General features: G+C 45.2%; 1 protein-coding gene across 4 annotated transcripts in view; it reads right to left on the minus strand.

Moving 5' to 3' along the window:
- LOC106579063 (oxidation resistance protein 1) overlaps window positions 1–19,652 on the minus strand; it is a 184,917-nt gene that overhangs the window by 91,375 nt on the left and 73,890 nt on the right. For all 4 annotated transcript variants that reach the window (XM_014158581.2, XM_014158615.2, XM_014158600.2 and 1 more), the window contains exon 3: window positions 3,350–3,546. In XM_014158581.2, coding sequence (XP_014014056.1) covers window positions 3,350–3,546 — 197 coding nt within the window. The remainder of the gene's footprint in view (window positions 1–3,349; window positions 3,547–19,652) is intronic.

The following is a 19,652-nucleotide window of genomic DNA, read 5'->3' on the forward strand; positions in this document are numbered from 1 at the left end:
GTTGATGCAAAGAGTCAATATTTGCAGTGTTGACCATTTTTTTCAAGACCTCTGCAATCCGCCCTGGCATGCTGTCAATTAACTTCTGGGCCACATCCTGACTGATGGCAGCCCATTCTTGCATAATCAATGCTTGGAGTTTGTCAGAATTTGTGGGGTTTTGTTTATCCACCCGCCTCTTGAGGATTGACCAAAAGTTCTCAATGGGATTAAGGTCTGGGGAGTTTCCTGGCCATGGACCCAAAATATCGATGTTTTGTTCCCCGAGCCACTTAGTTATCACTTTTGCCTTATGGCAAGGTGCTCCATCATGCTACAAAAGGCATTGTTCGTCACCAAACTGTTCCAGGATGGTTGGGAGAAGTTGCTCTCGGAGGATGTGTTGGTACCATTCTTTATTCATGGCTGTGTTCTTGTGAGCCCACTCACTTGGCTGAGAAGCAACCCCACACATGAATGGTCTCAGGATGCTTTACTGTTGGCATGACACAGGACTGATGGTAGCGCTCACCTTGTCTTCTCCGGACAAGCTTTTTTCCGGATGCACCAAACAATCGGAAAGGGGAAATGACTTTACCCCAGTCCTCTGCTGTCCAATCCCTGTATCTTTTGCAGATTATCAGTCTGTCCCTGATGTTTTTCCTGGAATGAAGTGACTTCTTTGCTGCCCTTCTTGATACCAGGCCACCCTCCAAAAGTCTTTGCCTCACTGTGCGTGTAGATGCACTCACACCTGCCTGCTGCCATTCCTGAGCAAGCTCTGTACTGGTGGTGCCCCGATCCCGCAGCTGAATCAACTTTAGGAGACGGTCCTGGCGCTTGCTGGACTTTCTTGGGCGCCCTGAAGCCTTCTTCACAACAATTGAACCGCTCTGCTTGAAGTTCTTGATGATCCGATAAATGGTGGATTTAGGTCCAATCTTATTGGCAGCAATATCATTGCCTGTGAAGCCCTTTTTGTGCAAAGCAATGATAACGGCACATGTTTGTTTGCAGGTAACCATAGATGACAGAGGAGGAACAATGATTCCAAGCACCCCCCTCCTTTTAAAGCTTCCAGTCTGTTATTTGAACTCAATCAGCATGACAGAGTGATCTCCAGCCTTGTCCTCGTCAACACTCACACCTGTGTTAACGAGAGAATCACTGACATGATGTCAGCTGTTCCTTTTGTGGCAGGGCTGAAATGCAGTGGAAATGTTTTTGGGGGGATTCAGTTCATTTGCATGGCAAAGAGGGACTTTGCAATTAATTGCAATTCATCTGATCACTCTTCATAACATTCTGGAGTATATGCAAATTGCATTCATACAAACTGAGGCAGTAGACTTTGTGAAAATGAATATTTGTGTCGTTCTCAAAAATTGTGGCCACGACTATACAGTCTGATATACCATGGATGTCAGCCAATCAACATTCAGGGCTCAAACCACCCAGTTTATAATACTAGTTATATTACATTGTGTTACTTTCATGAAACAAATCTCACAATCTCACAGTTTGTTTGACTGTGGCGGGCAAGGCGAGCTGCACGTGCTCTTCCAAGGATAGGCTACAAACTCAGGTTTGATCACCAGTTTAATCTGTGGAGTTGCTTTCCTGTGCTAATCTACAAGTGCTGCGCTATATATGGGCTGCTTAATTATCCATCTATAGCATACTGTAAACCAAACATCTGTAAAGATTTCTTATATTTTCATTCAAAATCTTTCTCTCTAGCCGCCAGTTCTGGTTATAGAGCGCACGAACACAAACCAATAGAGATGTATAGAGGGCACACTTGCCACTAGACAGGAAAGCCCTCTATGGGCTTTGCTATCAAAGAAGCGATCAATGGCAAAGATCAGAGGTGTGCCCTCTATACATTTCTATGGACAGCAGCTGTCATGACATTTCTCCAAACAGCCTTTCTCCACTCACTCGAGAACTTAATGAGGAAACAAGTCAAGATCGGATCAAGGAAACACCTGTCCCGGTAGAGATATGATTCTGAAAGTAACGCAGGCATTGTTTGACAAAGTAACTGTAATAATATTACCCAATTTGAAAAAGTAACATGTTACTTTACTCTGTTACTCATTAAAGTAACCCGATTACGTTACGTGTTACTTTTGAAACGCGTAACCCTCAACACTGCTGCTAAGGCATGAGGTTGTAGAGTCAGGTGCTCAAGAGACCACTGGGAAACAGCCTTGTTGACTCAACTTATTATATATTACAAATGAAATAGGTAAAGGCTAAATGAAAGAAAATTGCTATAGACATATGGTGTTCTGGGGAGCATTAACCTGTACACAATTCTTTCAGAATAACTTAGCCAATTACAGAGAACACAAACACAGTATATGGTTATTTCACAGCTACAGAATTGGGTAAATGATTATTGAAGACTGGAGAGTGTTGTTACATCACCCCCATAGGCCTGCTGAGACTGTCTGGTCATGAATGGACCTCTTCTTCCATCAGACTGAGCTGATTCATTTCACCATTCATCAGTCCTGACTGACCGACCGACTTACATTGCACTCCTACTTTGCCATTGGTGTCAGTTTGATTCAACAGCCAATCCTCTCTCTATTAACCGCGGGTTAAGATGTACAAGGTGTGTGTGTACAAGGTTAACCAAATGATTAATTAAAAAAGTCAGACACATGCAGAACACCTTTTGCAGTACTCTGTCCAACCTTGAAGCTAGCTAACAAATGTAGCGAAGTCAATGAGCAATCGCATTTCAGAGGCAGAATGATTCAGAGATAGTGTGTGCACAGAATTACATTATGAACTCCCCAAACTCATTTTACCAACTCAGAAAGTGTGCTTCCTCAAGTGTTATTACTACACCTCTGACAATAGCTAAATATATTCCTACATAAATATAAAGTAGCCTGTAGCTGCCGCAAGCACCAACCAGCACTCCAAAAAAAGGAGTTATTGTGACTCGAGGCAATCTTGAGGTTCAATCAGTCAGTCGCCTTACAATGCACCTACACACGTGCACACCTACACACGTGCACACCTACACACCTACACACGTGCACACACACGCACACGCGCACACACACACACACACACACACACACACACACACACACACACACACACACACACACACACACACACACACACACACACACACACACACACACACACACACACACACACACACACACACACACACACACACACACACACACACACACACACACACACACACACACACACACACACACACACACCCTCCAACATCCTTTCCTCTTCCTGCCACAGACTCGTGTCCCAGAGGAAAGTCAAATGGAGGAACATGGACCACATAGATGGGCAGATCAGAATTCTAGCACTTTTCATTTACCGATGGTGTAGCCGCGTTTCAGCTCACTGCACCGTGGACTGCAGATTCTCTGGGAATTGGTTGCATTGTTTTGCTGCACCCCCAACGTGGTTGTCTTGGTAACAGGTGGTTCAGTCTTGTTAATCGGTGAGGCTGGCACCAGGGTAGGGGAGAATCCTTGAGTGGCAATATCCACTGACTGGGATTTCTTCTTCAGTCTGTTCAAAACAAACAACAGGAAATATGGAGTCAGTCATAACAAATAACACCACATATTCAGTAACAACATGGTCATGCAACAGGAAATGGGAAATATGACCATGTAAATTCAAGGGCAAATGTGTCAAAAGATACAGTACATGGACATTGCTGCCAATAACAAAACAGTTCATCACATTATGTTATGTCAGCAGTCAGCACAGCAGCTATTGATAATGATGTAGAGTGAATGCATCATATTCACGGTGTGGCATATTCCATACTCTGGCTATGATTAATTGGATGAGAGATCAATAACTTAAAAACGTAATAATTCAATTTAACAAACCATTTCAACAATATTTAATAATTTAAAGTTGTAAAACACAACAATATTATAACAGGAATATGAATTGGACATTATTCTGAACGAGATATGCTGTCATTGATCAAACATCAAACAGATAATAAGTGTAATGATATGTGTTAACTGGAGTTTTTACTTTTGGGACTAATCCGTTGGTTCCCTTGTAGGCCTGGGCAAAAACAGCTCAAATATTTGAAAGTGTTTGACATTATGTATTTGACCCAGCCGTGGTAACTTTCTACAAACAATGGTAGACAGCAATTTCACAATACAAACACTGTTGATGCTGTAAAGTGAAGTGGGTCACTTGCTTACATAAGATGACCTATACATGATTAAACCTTATCCTATGAGACACTGACCTAAATCAAAGGAACCTATGCCAAAGTGTGAAAGCCAATTAAATGTTTCACCATAGGATTTAGACAACAGGCTAGTTTATTTAGTTTAAGTTCAGTACAGAGTTCACTAAGCTAATCCAGGTATCAAACACGCAGAAGAAACACTATAGAAGTATGCAGCACCTGCGAGTTAACAAAAACACCACAATGATTATGAAGATGTTGTATACCTGCCAGTTACTGATTTCCATGCCTACTACAGTCGTGGCCAAAAGTTTTGAGAATGACACAAATATTAATATTCACAAAGTCTGCTGCCTCAGTTTGTATGAATGCAATTTGCATATACTCCAGAATGTTATGAAGAGTGATCAGATGAATTAATTGCAAAGTCCCTCTTTGCCATGCAAATAAACTGAATCCCCCAAAAACATTTCCACTGCATTTCAGCATTGCCACAAAAGGACCAGCTGACATCATGTCAGTGATTCTCTCGTTAACACAGGTGTGAGTGTTGACGAGGACAAGGCTGGAGATCACTCTGTCATACTGATTGAGTTCGAATAACAGACTGGAAGCTTCAAAAGGAGGGGGGTGCTTGGAATCAGCCATTTATCGGATCATCAAGAACTTCAAGGAGAGCGGTTCAATTGTTGTGAAGAAGGCTTCAGGGCGCCCAAGAAAGTCCAGCAAGCACCAGGACCGTCTCCTAAAGTTGATTCAGCTGCGGGATCGGGGCACCACCAGTACAGAGCTTGCTCAGGAATGGCAGCAGGCAGGTGTGAGTGCATCTGCACGCACAGTGAGGCGAAGACTTTTGGAGGATGGCCTGGTATCAAGAAGGGCAGCAAAGAAGCCACTTCTCTCCAGGAAAAACATCAGGGACATCAGGGACAGACTGATATTCTGCAAAAGGTAAGGACTGGGGTAAAGTCATTTTCTCTGATGAATCCCCTTTGCGATTGTTTGGGGCATCCGGAAAAAAGCTTGTCCGGAGAAGACAAGGTGAGCGCTACCATCAGTCCTGTGTCATGCCAACAGTAAAGCATCCTGAGACCATTCATGTGTGGGGTTGCTTCTCAGCCAAGGGAGTGGGCTCACTCACAATTTTGCCTAAGAACACAGCCATGAATAAAGAATGGTACCAACACATCCTCCGAGAGCAACTTCTCCCAACCATCCAGGAACAGTTTGGTGACGAACAATGCCTTTTCCAGCATGATGGAGCACCTTGCCATAAGGCAAAAGTGATAACTAAGTGGCTCGGGGAACAAAACATTGATATTTTGGGTCCATGGCCAGGAAACTCCCCAGACCTTAATCCCATTGAGAAATTGTGGTCAATACTCAAGAGGCAGGTGGACAAACAAAACCTCACAATTTCTGACAAACTCCAAGCATTGATTATGCAAAAATGGGCTGCCATCAGTCAGGATGTGGCCCAGAAGTTAATTGACAGCATGCCAGGGCGGATTGCAGAGGTCTTGAAAAAGAAGGGGCAACACTGCAAATATTGACTCTTTGCATCAACTTCATGTAATTGTCAATAAAAGCCTTTGACACTTATGAAATGCTTGTAATTATACTTCAGTATTCCATAGTAACATCTGACAAAAATATCTAAAGACATTGAAGCAGCAAACTTTGTGAAAATTAATATTTGTGTCATTCTCAAAACTTTTGGCCACGACTGTACATTGCTATATCATCAACTTTATAAAGCATGGAAAATCAAAAACATGAGGTTACATTATTTAGAGAAGATGGTGTAAATAGATGAAAAAGTACTCCTAAAGTACTATCTATGGTATGTAAACTAAAGTCTGTCAGTCTTTCCTGTAGACAAGGCCTGTCAGAGTAGCCTGAAGCAGCAATACAAGGTTCTTCTCAGCACTCCTTTCTTCCCTCAGAGGGAATTGTTCCGGCTCCAGCCATTTCATTTCATTCCACTAGCTCCTCTCCCAGGACAGACAACAGCAAACATGACATAGCCTCTACAAGGTAACAATATACACCATCTCAATGGAAACACTGTCAATCACTTTTGTGTACAGTACATCCAAGGAGAGACACCAACAGAAAGACATTCACATACAGAGGCAGAGAAGTTTAACTGGCAGCAGCAGTTATGAGTCCCATAAACAACAACCCTAGTAGTAGGCCCTATCTTAAAGAAAACATTGAAAAAACGTAAACATTTCCATATGCAATCATACTGACGTAGCTTCGAGGGCAGTATGTTGCTCTGAGGACCCTTGTAGTTATTCATCTAAAACCAACACATTTCTTTCTAGGTGTAACTTAAATAAAGGGTTTGTTTTGTGATGATTGTTTTTTAGGTAAAGTTTTCAGCATGTGAACATGCTATAATGAAAGAGGAGAGAGAGGTAGAGTTACACTCTGGTGGTGATCAATGTTCTGGAGGAGGGCAGACAGGAAGAGAAAACCTGTAGGTGTGTGTGATGTCTATCCCAGAATCCCTTGGAAGAAAACAATAATTACTGCCTCATCAGTGAGGGTTCTCCTTCCAGATCTGATTCACTGGCTGGGTTGTGTATGTGTGTGTGTGTGTGCATGTAAACAGATTGCAGCTGTTTTGTGCCATCCGCAGAAATATCAGCCGCTAATCAGGACAGTGTAGTCTGTGGCACCGACCAGCAAAACAATAACACTGTGTCACGTCCTGACCAGTAATAGGGGTTATTTGTTATTATAGTTTGGTCAGGACGTGGCAGGGGGTATTTGTTTTATGTGGTTCAGGGTGTGTTTGTCTATGTATTTAGGTAGAGGGGTATTTGATTTATTAGTCCAGGGTTTTGGTTATTGTTCTATGTTAGTTTTTCTATGTTCTTTCTAGGTGTTTGTATTTCTATGTTTTGGTAATGGGGATTGGGGCCTTCAATTGGAGGCAGCTGTCTATCGTTGCCTCTGATTGAAGGTCCTATATTTAGGAGTGTTTTTGTCATGGGATTTTGTGGGAGATTGTTGCTGTGTATAGCTTTGTGTCTTACCGGCCTGTGCGTTGTTGGTATACGTGTTTATTTTGGTTTTCCTTCTTTATCCTTTAATAAAAGAAGATGAGTATACAGTTTCCCGCTGCGTCTTGGTCTAAACCCTACGACACACTGTCCACAGGGATCACAACAATGCCTGGCTGGTGATGCCTTGTTTAGTGTTCAACACATCTAATCATCATCAATGGTAAGATATGTTTACCACAATAACAGGAGTAAGGTATGTAAAGTAAGCCTTGTCCAAGCCAAAACCTCTCATACAATAACAGGAATACTATTATCAAATTGGTTTGTATTGATACCTACCACTGCTTAGAAAATAACAACGATGGATCTTATTAAACAATATAATTACAATCGTTTTTTTTCTTTCTTCAGAGGTAATTACTGTAAGCTCCAAAGACTGTCCCTGACAACTGAGCTGCATCTCAATAGCCTTCAACTGGTGTACAGCAACTATCCACCACCCTCCTCAATCTACACATACTGTCTGATCTGACTGGCTACAGCTTGCATAGGCACGGTTTGTCACAGCTTTCAGCGGGCCAATGGGCTGGGGCCAGAGACGGTTTGGTTCAATCCTATCACATGGGGAGGGAGATGGCAAAGCATGTCAACAAAGCCACCAGCTCCCACCAACAGATTCTATGAGCAGCAAAACATTTAAAGAGGGAAGGAGAAAAGCAAATGAAAAGCGGGCATTTTGTTTTCCTTCCCTGCTGTGCTGTTGCTTGGTCCAGGAGGAGAGCGGTGCCTAACAGGCATCACTCAGATTATCCATCTCTACAGGGACTGGGAGTCACATGGTTTGGCAAGGCAGAAACAACACAGGAAATGTGGGCCAAGTCAAACATGCTTATCACTACACCCAGTAAGAGGGATTAGAGCTAGAGGAAAGGGGGCCGCTTGGCTCCACTCCACTCGCTCATGAAAACAACAAAAATACTGACTTGTAGGTTATGCAACTGGGTATGAGGCTTGTCATGTAGGTATGCTGCAGTACTGGCTTGGCTGGGTTTGACATCCATAACAGCAAAATGGCCGATATGACAGTTATGAGTCCTATTACACTGTGTTATGCAACAGCATTGTGACTGACAGAAAAAAAACACCATCATAAAGAAACCTAATTTACTGAAAACACTGAATGTTCTGTGTCTTTGTGGGGATGGAAATCAGGCAGGATTCAGCACTTAGACATTAAGACTCCAGGCAAGCCTTACTCAACGATCGCTGTCTGAATGACCTTCAGATTGCTCATGACTTTATTTTGTTGTGTGATAAAGAAATGGATAGAAATACACAATAGAAATTTATTTTTCAGACAATTACACATGTCATTATATGTACTGTATGTATCCCTGTTCTCCCACGCTCAATAGGCAGCCTATTAATTACCTCTGTCTTGGCTATTATTGAACAATTAGACACTCATTATAAACTCAAACACACTATAATAGTGCAGCCTATGGCATATCTCCAAATGAATGCAATTTTTTCTCTTCAAAGATGAATTAATGGTCATGATAGAGCCATAACACTCTGTGGCCATTTATTGTGACGAAGGCCTATCCTATCCTACCGTAGCCCTTTCCTGCAGTCAAATGACCTAGTGGCCTAATGGGTGGAATGTTCATATTTTTCATAATTAATCAAATAAATAATTGGATCTCCGACTCCAGAGTGGCGCAGCGGTCTCAGGCACTGCTAGAGGCGTCACTACAGACCCAGGTTCAATCCCAGGCTGTGTTGCAGCTGGCTGCGACCGGGAGACCAATGAGGTGGTGCACAATTATCCCAGCGTTGTCCGGGTTAGTTTAGGGTTTGACCGGCAGGGATGGCTTTGTCCCATCGCGCTCTACCGACTCCTTGTGGCGAGCCAGGCGCATGCATGCTGACTTCGGTCGCCAGTTGTACAGTGTTTGCTCCAACACATTGGTGTGGCTGGCTTACGGGTTAAGCGAACATGTGTCAAGAAGCAGTGCGGCTTGGCAGGGTTGTGTTTTGGGGGGGACGCATGGCTCTCGATCTTCGCCTCTCCCAGGTCCATACGGGAGTTGAAGCAATGGGACAAGACTGTAACTACCAATTGGATATCACGAAATTGGGGAGAAAAAGGAGTGTGCAAAGCTGTCATCAATGCAAATATAAAATATATTTTGATTTGTTTAAAGCTTTTTGGGTTAATACATGATTCCATATGTGTTATTTCATAATTTTTATGTCTTCACTATTATTCTACAATGTAGAAAATAGTAAAAATAAAGAAAAACCCTAGAATAAGTAGGTGTTCTAAAACCTTTGACCGGTAGTGTATGTCAAATGGTTTTGTTATATGTCAGTCTTCTGTGATGTATATAAAGTGTAATATTGGGATGCAAAATTAAAAATGAATAAACTCTATATCTGACATGGTACAGGTGTCCTTAACCTCTTATGGCTAGGGGGCAGTATTTTCACGGCTGGATAAAAAACGTACCCGATTTAATCTGGTTACTAATCCTACCCAGTAACTAGAATATACATATACTTATTATATATGGATAGAAAACACCCTAAAGTTTCTAAAACTGTTTGAATGGTGTCTGTGAGTATAACATAACTCAAATGGCAGGTCAAAACCTGAGAGATTCCTTTACAGGAAGTGGCCTGTCTGACCATTTCTGGAACTTCTTTGCCATCTCTATCTTTTACTAAGGATCTCTGCTCTAACGTGACACTTCCTACGTCGTCCATAGGCGCTCAGAGCCCGGGAAAAACCTGAATGTCGTCATCCCAGCCCCAGGCTGAAACACATTATCGCCTTTCTCAAGTGGCCGATCAAGGGACTGTGGGCTTAGGCCCGTGACCTGGCCGCCCCCGTCTTTGTGATTTTTCCTCTGTTTGCCGAAAAGGAGATTCCCGGTCGGAATATTATCGCTTTTCTACGAGAAAAATGGCATAAAAATTGATTTTAAACAGCGGTTGACATGCTTCGAAGTACGGTAATGGAATATTTAGAATTTTTTTGTCACGAATTGCGCCATGCGCACGACCCTTCTTTACCATTTCGGATAGTGTCTGGAACGCACGAACAAAACGCCGCTATTCGGATATAACGATGGATTATTTTGGACCAAACCAACATTTGTTATTGAAGTAGCAGTCCTGGGAGTGCATTCTGACGAAGACAACAAAGGTAATGAAACTTTTGTAATAGTAAATCGGAGTTTGATCAGGGCTAAACTTGGTCGGTGTCTAAATGGCTAGCCGTGATGGCTGGGCTATCTACTGAGAATATTGCAAAACATATCGAGTGCATAGAGGAGTTCTGTATCTATAATTCTTAAAATAATTGTTATGTTTTTTGTGAACGTTTATCGTGAGTAATTTAGTAAATTCACCGGATGTTTGCGGGGGGTATGCTAGTTCTGAACGTCACATGCTAATGTAAAAAGCTGGTTTTTGATATAAATATGAACTTGATTGAACAAAACATGCATGCATTGTATAACATAATGTCCTAGGGTTGTCATCTGATGAAGATCATCAAAGGTTAGTGCTGCATTTAGCTGTGGTTTTGTTTTTTGTGACATTATATGCTAGCTTGAAAAATGGGTGTCTGATTATTTCTGGCTTGGTACTCTGCTGACATAATCTAATGTTTTGCTTTCGCTGTAAAGCCTTTTTGAAATCGGACAGTGTGGTTAGATAAAGGAGAGTCTTGTCTTTAAAATGCTGTGAAATAGTCATATGTTTGAAAAATTGAAGTTTTTGTATTATTGAGGAATTTGTAATTCGCGCCACGCCTATCATTGGATATTGGAGCAGGTGTTCCGCTAGCGGAACATCTAGATGTAAGAGGTTAATTGCCAGGGCTGTAGCTCTCTGGGGTAGGACAGGTCTGCATCATGAATGGAGGGAGAATGCAGACTCCCAGTCTCATCTAACCCTCACTAAATGCTAGAACAGCAGTTCTGTTGTCAAAAGGCCTGAGCGGGTGGCATTCTGTCTGAACAATGAGCCCTGAACATCAACAGCTTGCTTATCAAAGTACTGAGACTACAAACAAAACAGGTAGATAGCTGCCTACTGCATGGGGAAAGGGAAATGGCTTGCGCTGACTTAAAGGTGCCATTTCTCCTCACTAATCACATGTGTAACCAGAAAAAAAAAACTCTAGACCACCTTTACTTCACACATAGAGACGCATGCAAAAGTCTCCCTCACCCTCCATTTGGCGAATCTGCCTATAATCCTATTCTCCTGATTCCTGCTTACAAGCAAAAACTAAAGCAGGAAGTACCAGTGACTTGCTCAATACGGAAGTGGTCAGATGACGCAGATGCTACACTACAGGACTGTTTTGCTAGCACAGACTGGAATATGTTCCGGGACTCCTCCAATGGCATTGAGGAGTATACCAGCTCAGTCACCAGTTTCATCAATAAGTGCACCGAAGATGTCATCCCCACAGTGACCGTACGTACATATCCCAACCAGAAGCCATGGATTACAGGGAACATTACAGGCAACTGAGCTAAAGGCTAGAGCTGCCGCTTTCAATGAGTGGGACACTAATCCGGACGCTTATAAGAAATCCCGCTAGGCCCACAGACGAACCATCAAAAGGGAAAAGTTTAAATACAGGACTAAGATTGAATCCTACTACATAGTGGCAGGGCTTGCAAACTATTACGGAGTACAAAGGGAAACCCAGCTGTGAGCTACCCAGTGACGCAAGCCTACCAGACAAGCAAAATGTTTTATGCTCGCTTCGAGGCAAGCAACACTGAAGCATGCATGAGTGCACCAGCTGTTCCGGAACACTGTGTGATCACGCTCTCCGTAGCCGGTGTGAGCAAGACCTTTAAACAGGTCAATATTCACAAAGCCGTGGGGCCAGATGGATTACTACAACGTGTACTCAAAGCATGTGCGGACCAATTGGCAAGTGTCTTCACTGACATTTTCAACCTCTCCCTGACAGTCTGTAATACCTATATGTTTTAAGCAGACCCCCATAGTCCCTGTGCCCAAGGAAGCAAAGGTAACCTGCCTAAATGACTACCACCCCGTAGTACTCACGTCGGTAGCCATGAAATGCTTTGAAAGGCTGGTCATGACTCACATCAATATCATCTTCCCGAAAACCCTAGACCCACTCCAATTCGCATACCGCCCCAACAGATCCACAGATGACGCAATCTCAATGGCACTCCACACTGCCATTTGCCACCTGGATGTGAGAATCCTGTTCATTGACTACAGCTCAGAATTCAACACCATAGTGCCCACAAAGCTCATCACTAAGCTAAGGACCCTCCCCCTGCAACTGGATCCTGGACTTCCTGACGGGCTGCAACCAGGTGGTAAGGGTAGGAAAAAACACATCTGATCCTCAACACTGGGGCCCCTCAGGAATGTGTGCTTAGTCCCTTCCTGTACTCCCTGTTCACCCATGACTGTGTGGCCAAGCATGACTCCAACACCATCATTAAGTTTGCTGACGACACAAGAGTAGCTGATCACCGACAACGATGAAACAGCCGACAGGAAGGAGGTCAGAGAATTGGCAGTGTGGTGCCAGTACAACAACCTCTCCCTCAATGTGAGCAAGACAAAGGAGCTGATCGTGGACTACAGGAAAAGGAGGGCAGAACAGGCCTCCATTAACATCGACGGGGCTGTAGTGGAGCGGGTCGAGAGTTTCAAGTTCCTTGGTGTCCACATCACCAATGAACTATCATGGTCCAAACACACCAAGACAGTCGTGAAGAGGGCACGATAACACCTTTTCCCCCTCAGGAGACTGAAATGATTTGGCATGGGTCCCCAAATAGTTCTACTGCTCCACCATCGAGAGCATCCTGACCGGTTGCATCACCGCCTGGTATGGCAACTGCTCGGCATCCAACCATAAGGCGCTACAGAGGGTAGTGCGTATTGCCCAGTACATCACTGGGGCCAAGCTTCCTGCCATCCAGGACCTATATACTAGGCGGTGTCAGAGGAAGGCCCCAAAAATTGTCAAAGACTCCAATCACCAAGTCATAGACTGTTCTCTCTGCTACCGCACATCAAGCGGTACCGGCGCGCCAAGTCTAGGACCAAAAGGCTCCTTACTGGCTTCTACCCCCAAGCCATAAGACTGCTGAACAATTAATCAAATGGACACCTAGACTATTTACATTGATTTGATATAGTATTCATAATGTGGCGTACAGCAGTTCAGCCACCAGGGGGAAACCCGTCGAGACCTGGTGACAGACGGAGTCTACATCACGAGGCGATGGCTCCCTCTGCTGGATGTGCCAGGTCTCGACGGGCTCTCCAGCCAGGACTAATTGGGGCTGATTATGGTTGGTGAGTAATCAAGGGGCTGATTGCTCACCAGCTGGATGAGTTCCATAAAGCTGCCAGAAGGGCAGCACACAGAGAGGGGACTGGGGGAAAGAGAGGTTACTCTTGTATAGTCGTGCTCTGTCCCAGGGATTACGGAGGGAGCTCAGTTTTGTTCCCCACAGGAAACAGCAAGACCCGGAGCCCAGAAAACAGTATCCCAGAGAGCGTCTCCTGGGGGAGACCTTTTCTTTTTGTTGGTTATTTAAATAAACATTCTAGAAACCGAGCTAATCCAACCCTGTCCAGGTCTGATTTGTGTATAACATCTTGACCAAACTCCCTGGTCTGCCACAATAGAAATAGAATGAACTGAATGAGAATGTTTGTTATAGTAATTCTATTTCTGTGATTGTGTGTTGTTACTTTGTACAGTACACTCAATGAAGCTAACAAGGAAGTGGCATCATATTAAACCACACTTTTAGTGACAGATCTAGAAATACAGATGATTTTCTGGAATGAACTGTTAAGTGTAACACCTGACAACCCTCCGGTAACTCAGGTGTAGAATAATAAAGATGTGATCTTCTACTGCACCTTCCATCTTCATCTGTTATGTAAGACATTAAGCAGTGCTACAATACAGCGGTGGGTTGGACAGGAAAAGCCCTCTGTCAGTGAGTGATGTCCATCGTGCTACTGTATACCCTTCAGCTGAATACACTGGTTTGATGACATATTTTAATCCCTGACAGGGCTTTGTCAACTGCTGTCAGTTCAGCAAACACTTGCAGTTTTTCTTTTTGGCTTTGTTTTGGCTTTTGGGTTTTATTTCTCCCCCGTGGACTGACAGACGGCATCAACTTTGCCACATCTTTTGATCCGGGTAGAAAGATAATAAAATCAGTGTAATCCCTGGGTCTTGTCTCCTCCTCAGACTTCACAGTGAACCTCTCTGATCCTGTACTGCTAGGTAATGACAGAGACAACAGAAAAGGACCATGCTCTCTGATTGCCCCGGGAGTTGAGTTTGGAGTGTAGGTTACTACAGAACCACACAATACTACCACCGACTATGACTTACGGGTCTAAATACTGTATGTTCTTACAGGTCTAAATACTGTAAAACACTTGGGAGCAGAGTGTAGTGTGTAGAGTTTACCTTTCTTTTCCCCCTTCTACATCATCTCAAAAGGTTCTGTCTGCAGGTATGATTGTTCAACCTTCCCAAGTTCTCTCACGTCACCCCGCTCCTCCGCTCTCTCCACTGGCTTCCAGTTGAAGCTCGCATCCGCTACAAGACCATGGTGCTTGCCTACGGAGCTGTGAGGGGAACGGCACCTCCGTACCTTCAGGCCCTGATCAGTCCCTACACCCAAACAAGGGCACTGCGTTCATCCACCTCTGGCCTGCTCGCCTCCCTACCTCTGAGGAAGCACAGTTCCCGCTCAGCCCAGTCAAAACTGTTCGCTGCTCTGGCACCCCAATGGTGGAACAAGCTCCCTCACGATGCCAGGACAGCGGAGTCAATCACCACCTTCCGGAGACACCTGAAACCCCACCTCTTTAAGGAATACCTAGGATAGGATAAAGTAATTCTTCTACCCCCCCCCTTAAAAGATTTAGATGCACTATTGTAAAGTGGTTGTTCCACTGGATATCATAAGGTGAATGCACCAATTTGTAAGTCGCTCTGGATAAGAGCGTCTGCTAAATGACTTAAATGTAATGTAAAATGATTGATTCATTCACAGAATATGACATTCATTGATGAAGATGCCATTGGACTGAAGTATTTCCAAGGAAAGTAGAGAACACTGTACTTTATGTTCATATCAATCAATATAATAAATATGTATACAGTTTGTATGACTACAACACAGTCATACAAATGTGTACAAATGCATAAAACCTCCTGTGTACCTGTCTGTTTATAGGTTGATAGTCTAATCAAAGCAAACACCTCCAGAACTTCTGTCTTTCCTTCCTGGTTGTGTGTAAGGTTGCAATTACATTCTGAGCATGCTCTCACACACCAGCAGTTCCAGTCACAGTCACAGTCACAGGCACAGGCACAGTCACAGTCACAGACACAGTCACAGACACAGTCACAGGCACAGGCACAGTCACAGGCAAAGGCACAGGCACACAGCAGCTCCAACTGTACCAACAGAACAATGTCTCACCACCAAACCCTTGCTGGCTTTAATGATTTATCCTCCACTTAACAGTGTCTGCCAACAAAGTGGGACAGCTTTGTTTTTATCAAAGCCTGCCCATAAATCAACAATGCTGCTCATATAAACTCAAAGGGATGGTTGCTATTCATTTTCTAAAACCATATCAATATCACCCAAAAACAGCCCCCAGCCAAGGCCTTTTCAATTCGCTAACAGAGGAATTATCGTGGCCAACAAAAGCAGAAAAATAATCACTGTTCATTTGGACTCCAGGGCATATTTCTCTTCTGGATCTCTTTCTGTGCATTATTCAAGCAGCATAATAGACACACACATGCACATTAATGCACACATGCACACACAAGAGCACGCATGTGCACACAGAAGCACACACACACACATACACATACATACACTACCTCTGCCCTTATTGTTTCATTCAATGAGCATGGCGGGGAGCCTTGAGACTGTTGTGCTGCTGCAGTCTGTAAATGGCCTCCTGGTTGCTATCCTTGCTCCTGTTTCCTCGCTCTCATTTGCCGAGCCACGAAGACAGGCAGAGAGATGATTGGCCGACAGCCTTAATGGATTCAACATCATGCCTGCCACGTTAGGAAGCTTGTGGCGTTGAAAAAACAAGACATCCACTGAGGATTCAAACAGATTGTACTTTGGCAGCTCTCTGACAGCATGTAGATTGTAGAATATATGATCTTCATCATAAGGCTAGCTACCTCTGTGAGTATAAAACAGAGGAAGCTAGGAAAGGAAGGTAGGAAGGCGATAAGAAAAGAGAAGATTTATAAAATAACTAAGTGCAGTTCAGTACAATATGTTCTGGTGAATGTCCTCTACCTTTCTGTGTCTGACATGGCACACTAGTTCCTTGGCACACCAGATAACCCTCGCAAGGCTGCCGGCCCAGATGGCATCCCTAGCCGTGTCCTCAGAGCATGCGCAGACCAGCTGGCTGGTGGGTTACGGACCTATTCAATCAATCCCTATCACAGTCTGCTGTACCCACATGCTTCAAGATGTCTACCATTGTTCCTGTACCCAAGAAAGCTAAGGTAACTGAGCTAAACGACTATCACCCCGTAGCACTCACTTCCGTCATCATGAAGTGCTTTGAGAGACTAGTCAAGGATCATTTCACCTCCACCCTACCTGACACCCTAGACCCACTCCAATTTGCTTACCGCCCCAATAGGTCCACAGACGACGCAATCGCAATCACACTGCACACTGCCCTAACCCATCTGGACAAGAGGAATACCTATGTAAGAATGCTGTTCATCGATTACAGCTCAGCATTTAACACCATAGTACCCTCCAAAATCGTCATTAAGCTCACCTCGCCCTGTGCAACTGGGTCCTGGACTTCCTGACGGGCTGCCCCCAGGTGGTGAGGGTAGGAAACAACATCTCCACCCTGCTGATCCTCAACACTGCGGCCCCACAAGGGTGCATTCTCAGTCCTCTCTGTGCTCCCTGTTCACCCATGACTGCGTGGCCATCCATGCCTCCAACTAAATCATCAAGTTTGCAGACGACACTACTGTGGTAAACTTGATTACCAACAACGATAAGATGGCCTACAGGGAGGAGGTGAGGGCCCTCGGAGTGTGGTGTCAGGAAAATAACCTCACACTCAATGTCAACAAAACAAAGGAGATGATCGTGGACTTCAGGAAACTGCAGAGGGAGCAGCCCCCTATCCACAGTGACGGAACAGTAGTGGAGAAGGTGGAAAGTTTTATGTTCCTTGGCGTACACATCACGGACAAACTGAAATGGTCCACCCACACAGACAGCGTGGTGAAGAAGGCACAACAGCGCCTCTTCAACCTTAGGAGGCTGAAGAAATTTGGCTTGTCACCTAAAACACTCACAAACTTTTACAGATGCACAATCGAGAGCATCCTGTAGGGCTGTATCACAGCCTGGTACGGCAATTGCTCCACGCACAACCGTAAGGCTCTCTAGAGGGTAGTGAGGTCTGCACAACGCATCACCGGGCGCAAATGACCTGTCCTCCGGGACACCTACACCACCCGATGTCACAGGAAGGCCAAAAAGATCATCAAGGACAACAACCACACGAGCCACTGCCTGTTCACCCCGCTATCATCCAGAAGGCGAGGTCAGTACAGGTGCATCAAAGCGTGGACTGAGAGACTGAAAAACAGCTTCAAGCTCAAGGCCATCAGTCTGTTAAATAGCCATCACTAGCATTGAGTGGCTGCTGCCAACATACTGACTCATCTCTAGCCACTTTAATAATAAAAATTGGATGTAATAAACGTATCACTAGCCACTTTAAACAATGCCACTTTATATAATGTTTACATACCCTACATTACTCATCTCATATGTATATATACTGTACTCTATACTATTGACTGCATCTTGCCTATGCCGCTCGGCCATCACTCATCCTGTCACGACAGTGACGGATGGTGGCGCCCCTCCTCGGCCGGGCGGAGCTCGGCGGTCGTCGTCGCCGGCCTACTAGCTACCATCGATCCCTTTTTGTTTCACTTTCTGTTGGTTAGGTCTAGGTAGGCACGCACCTGGGGGGGGGTTATTTAGTTTAGTGTAGGATGTATGTGTTTGTGCGTGATTGTGTTTCTTGTCTGGGTTTTTTGTGCTATAGGAACATGTACTGGTTTTTTCCCTCTGCCTGTGGTTTGTTTTCATTGTGTACACCACCGCAGAATAATTTAAGGGCTGCGCCCGTATACTTTTGGCGACCACATCCAGTTGCTTTGAATAAAGAAGTGTGGTCAAGAACTCTCTGTCTCCTGCGCCTGACTCTACCTCTCCTGTTGTTTTTTCGAGCCAGCCCGTGACAGAAATCACGCACCTCAACTTGATGGAGTCAGCAGGAGCTTCAGCGCCAGCCCTGTCCATGGAGGAAACCGTTGACCAACACTCCACCCTGCTCCACCGTCTGGGGAATGCCATGGATCAGGTGTTGGCGCGCATGGAGAGCTGGGACCGACGCGCTCTCGGCCCCCTGAACGCGGCAGGTCAACAGCCTGCGCCCCCACCAGCACCCACAGCACCCAGTACCAGTGGGGTGAAACTCGCTCCCCCCAGGGAGTACGATGGGACGGCCGCTGGGTGTAAGGGCTTCTTACTCCAGTTGGAGCAGGGTGGAATGAGAGGGCCCTTATCGATCACTACCGTTGTAGTTTGAGGGAGGACGTCCGCCGGGAATTAGCCTGTAGGGACACGACCAACACACTGGACCAATTGGTGGATCTGTCCATCCGACTGGACAATCTGCTGGCCGCCCGCGGACGTCCGACCCGGGCCCTGCTCATTCCACCCTCCATCCCTCCTGCTCCCACGCCTATGGAGATAGGGGGGGCAGCAGCCAGGAAGACTGGAGGGGGAGTTCGCTCCTGCACCTCATGTGGTCGCAGAGGGCACACTGTGGACCGGTGCTGGGGAGACTCCCCTAGGAGTCCAGAAGGCAGGCAGAGCGCTCCTTTGACACCTCAGGTGAGTCAGCACCAGCCTCACCCAGACCCCCCTGTCTGTCACATGTATGTGTCAGTGTCTTTTCCTTGTTTCTCCCCTCACTCCCGGTTTAAGGCGCTAGTCGATTCAGGCGCGGCGGGGAGTTTTATGGACCGTGAGGTCGCGGCTAAGTTAGGGATTCCCCTGGTCCAGTTGGACCAACCCTTCCCCGTGCACGCCCTAGACAGTCGACCACTAGGGTCAGGGCTGGTCAGGGAGGTCACTGTGCCACTGGTCATGGTAATGCGGGGGGGTCATGATTAGTCTTTTCCTCATTGATTCCCCAGCGTTTCCAGTGGTTCTAGGGATTCCCTGGCTAGCCACTCACAACCCTAAGATTTTGTGGGGACAGAGGGCTCTTAAGGGGTGGTC

The sequence above is a fragment of the Salmo salar genome, chromosome ssa02, assembly GCF_905237065.1.
Source record: "Salmo salar chromosome ssa02, Ssal_v3.1, whole genome shotgun sequence".
NCBI lineage: Eukaryota > Metazoa > Chordata > Actinopteri > Salmoniformes > Salmonidae > Salmo > Salmo salar.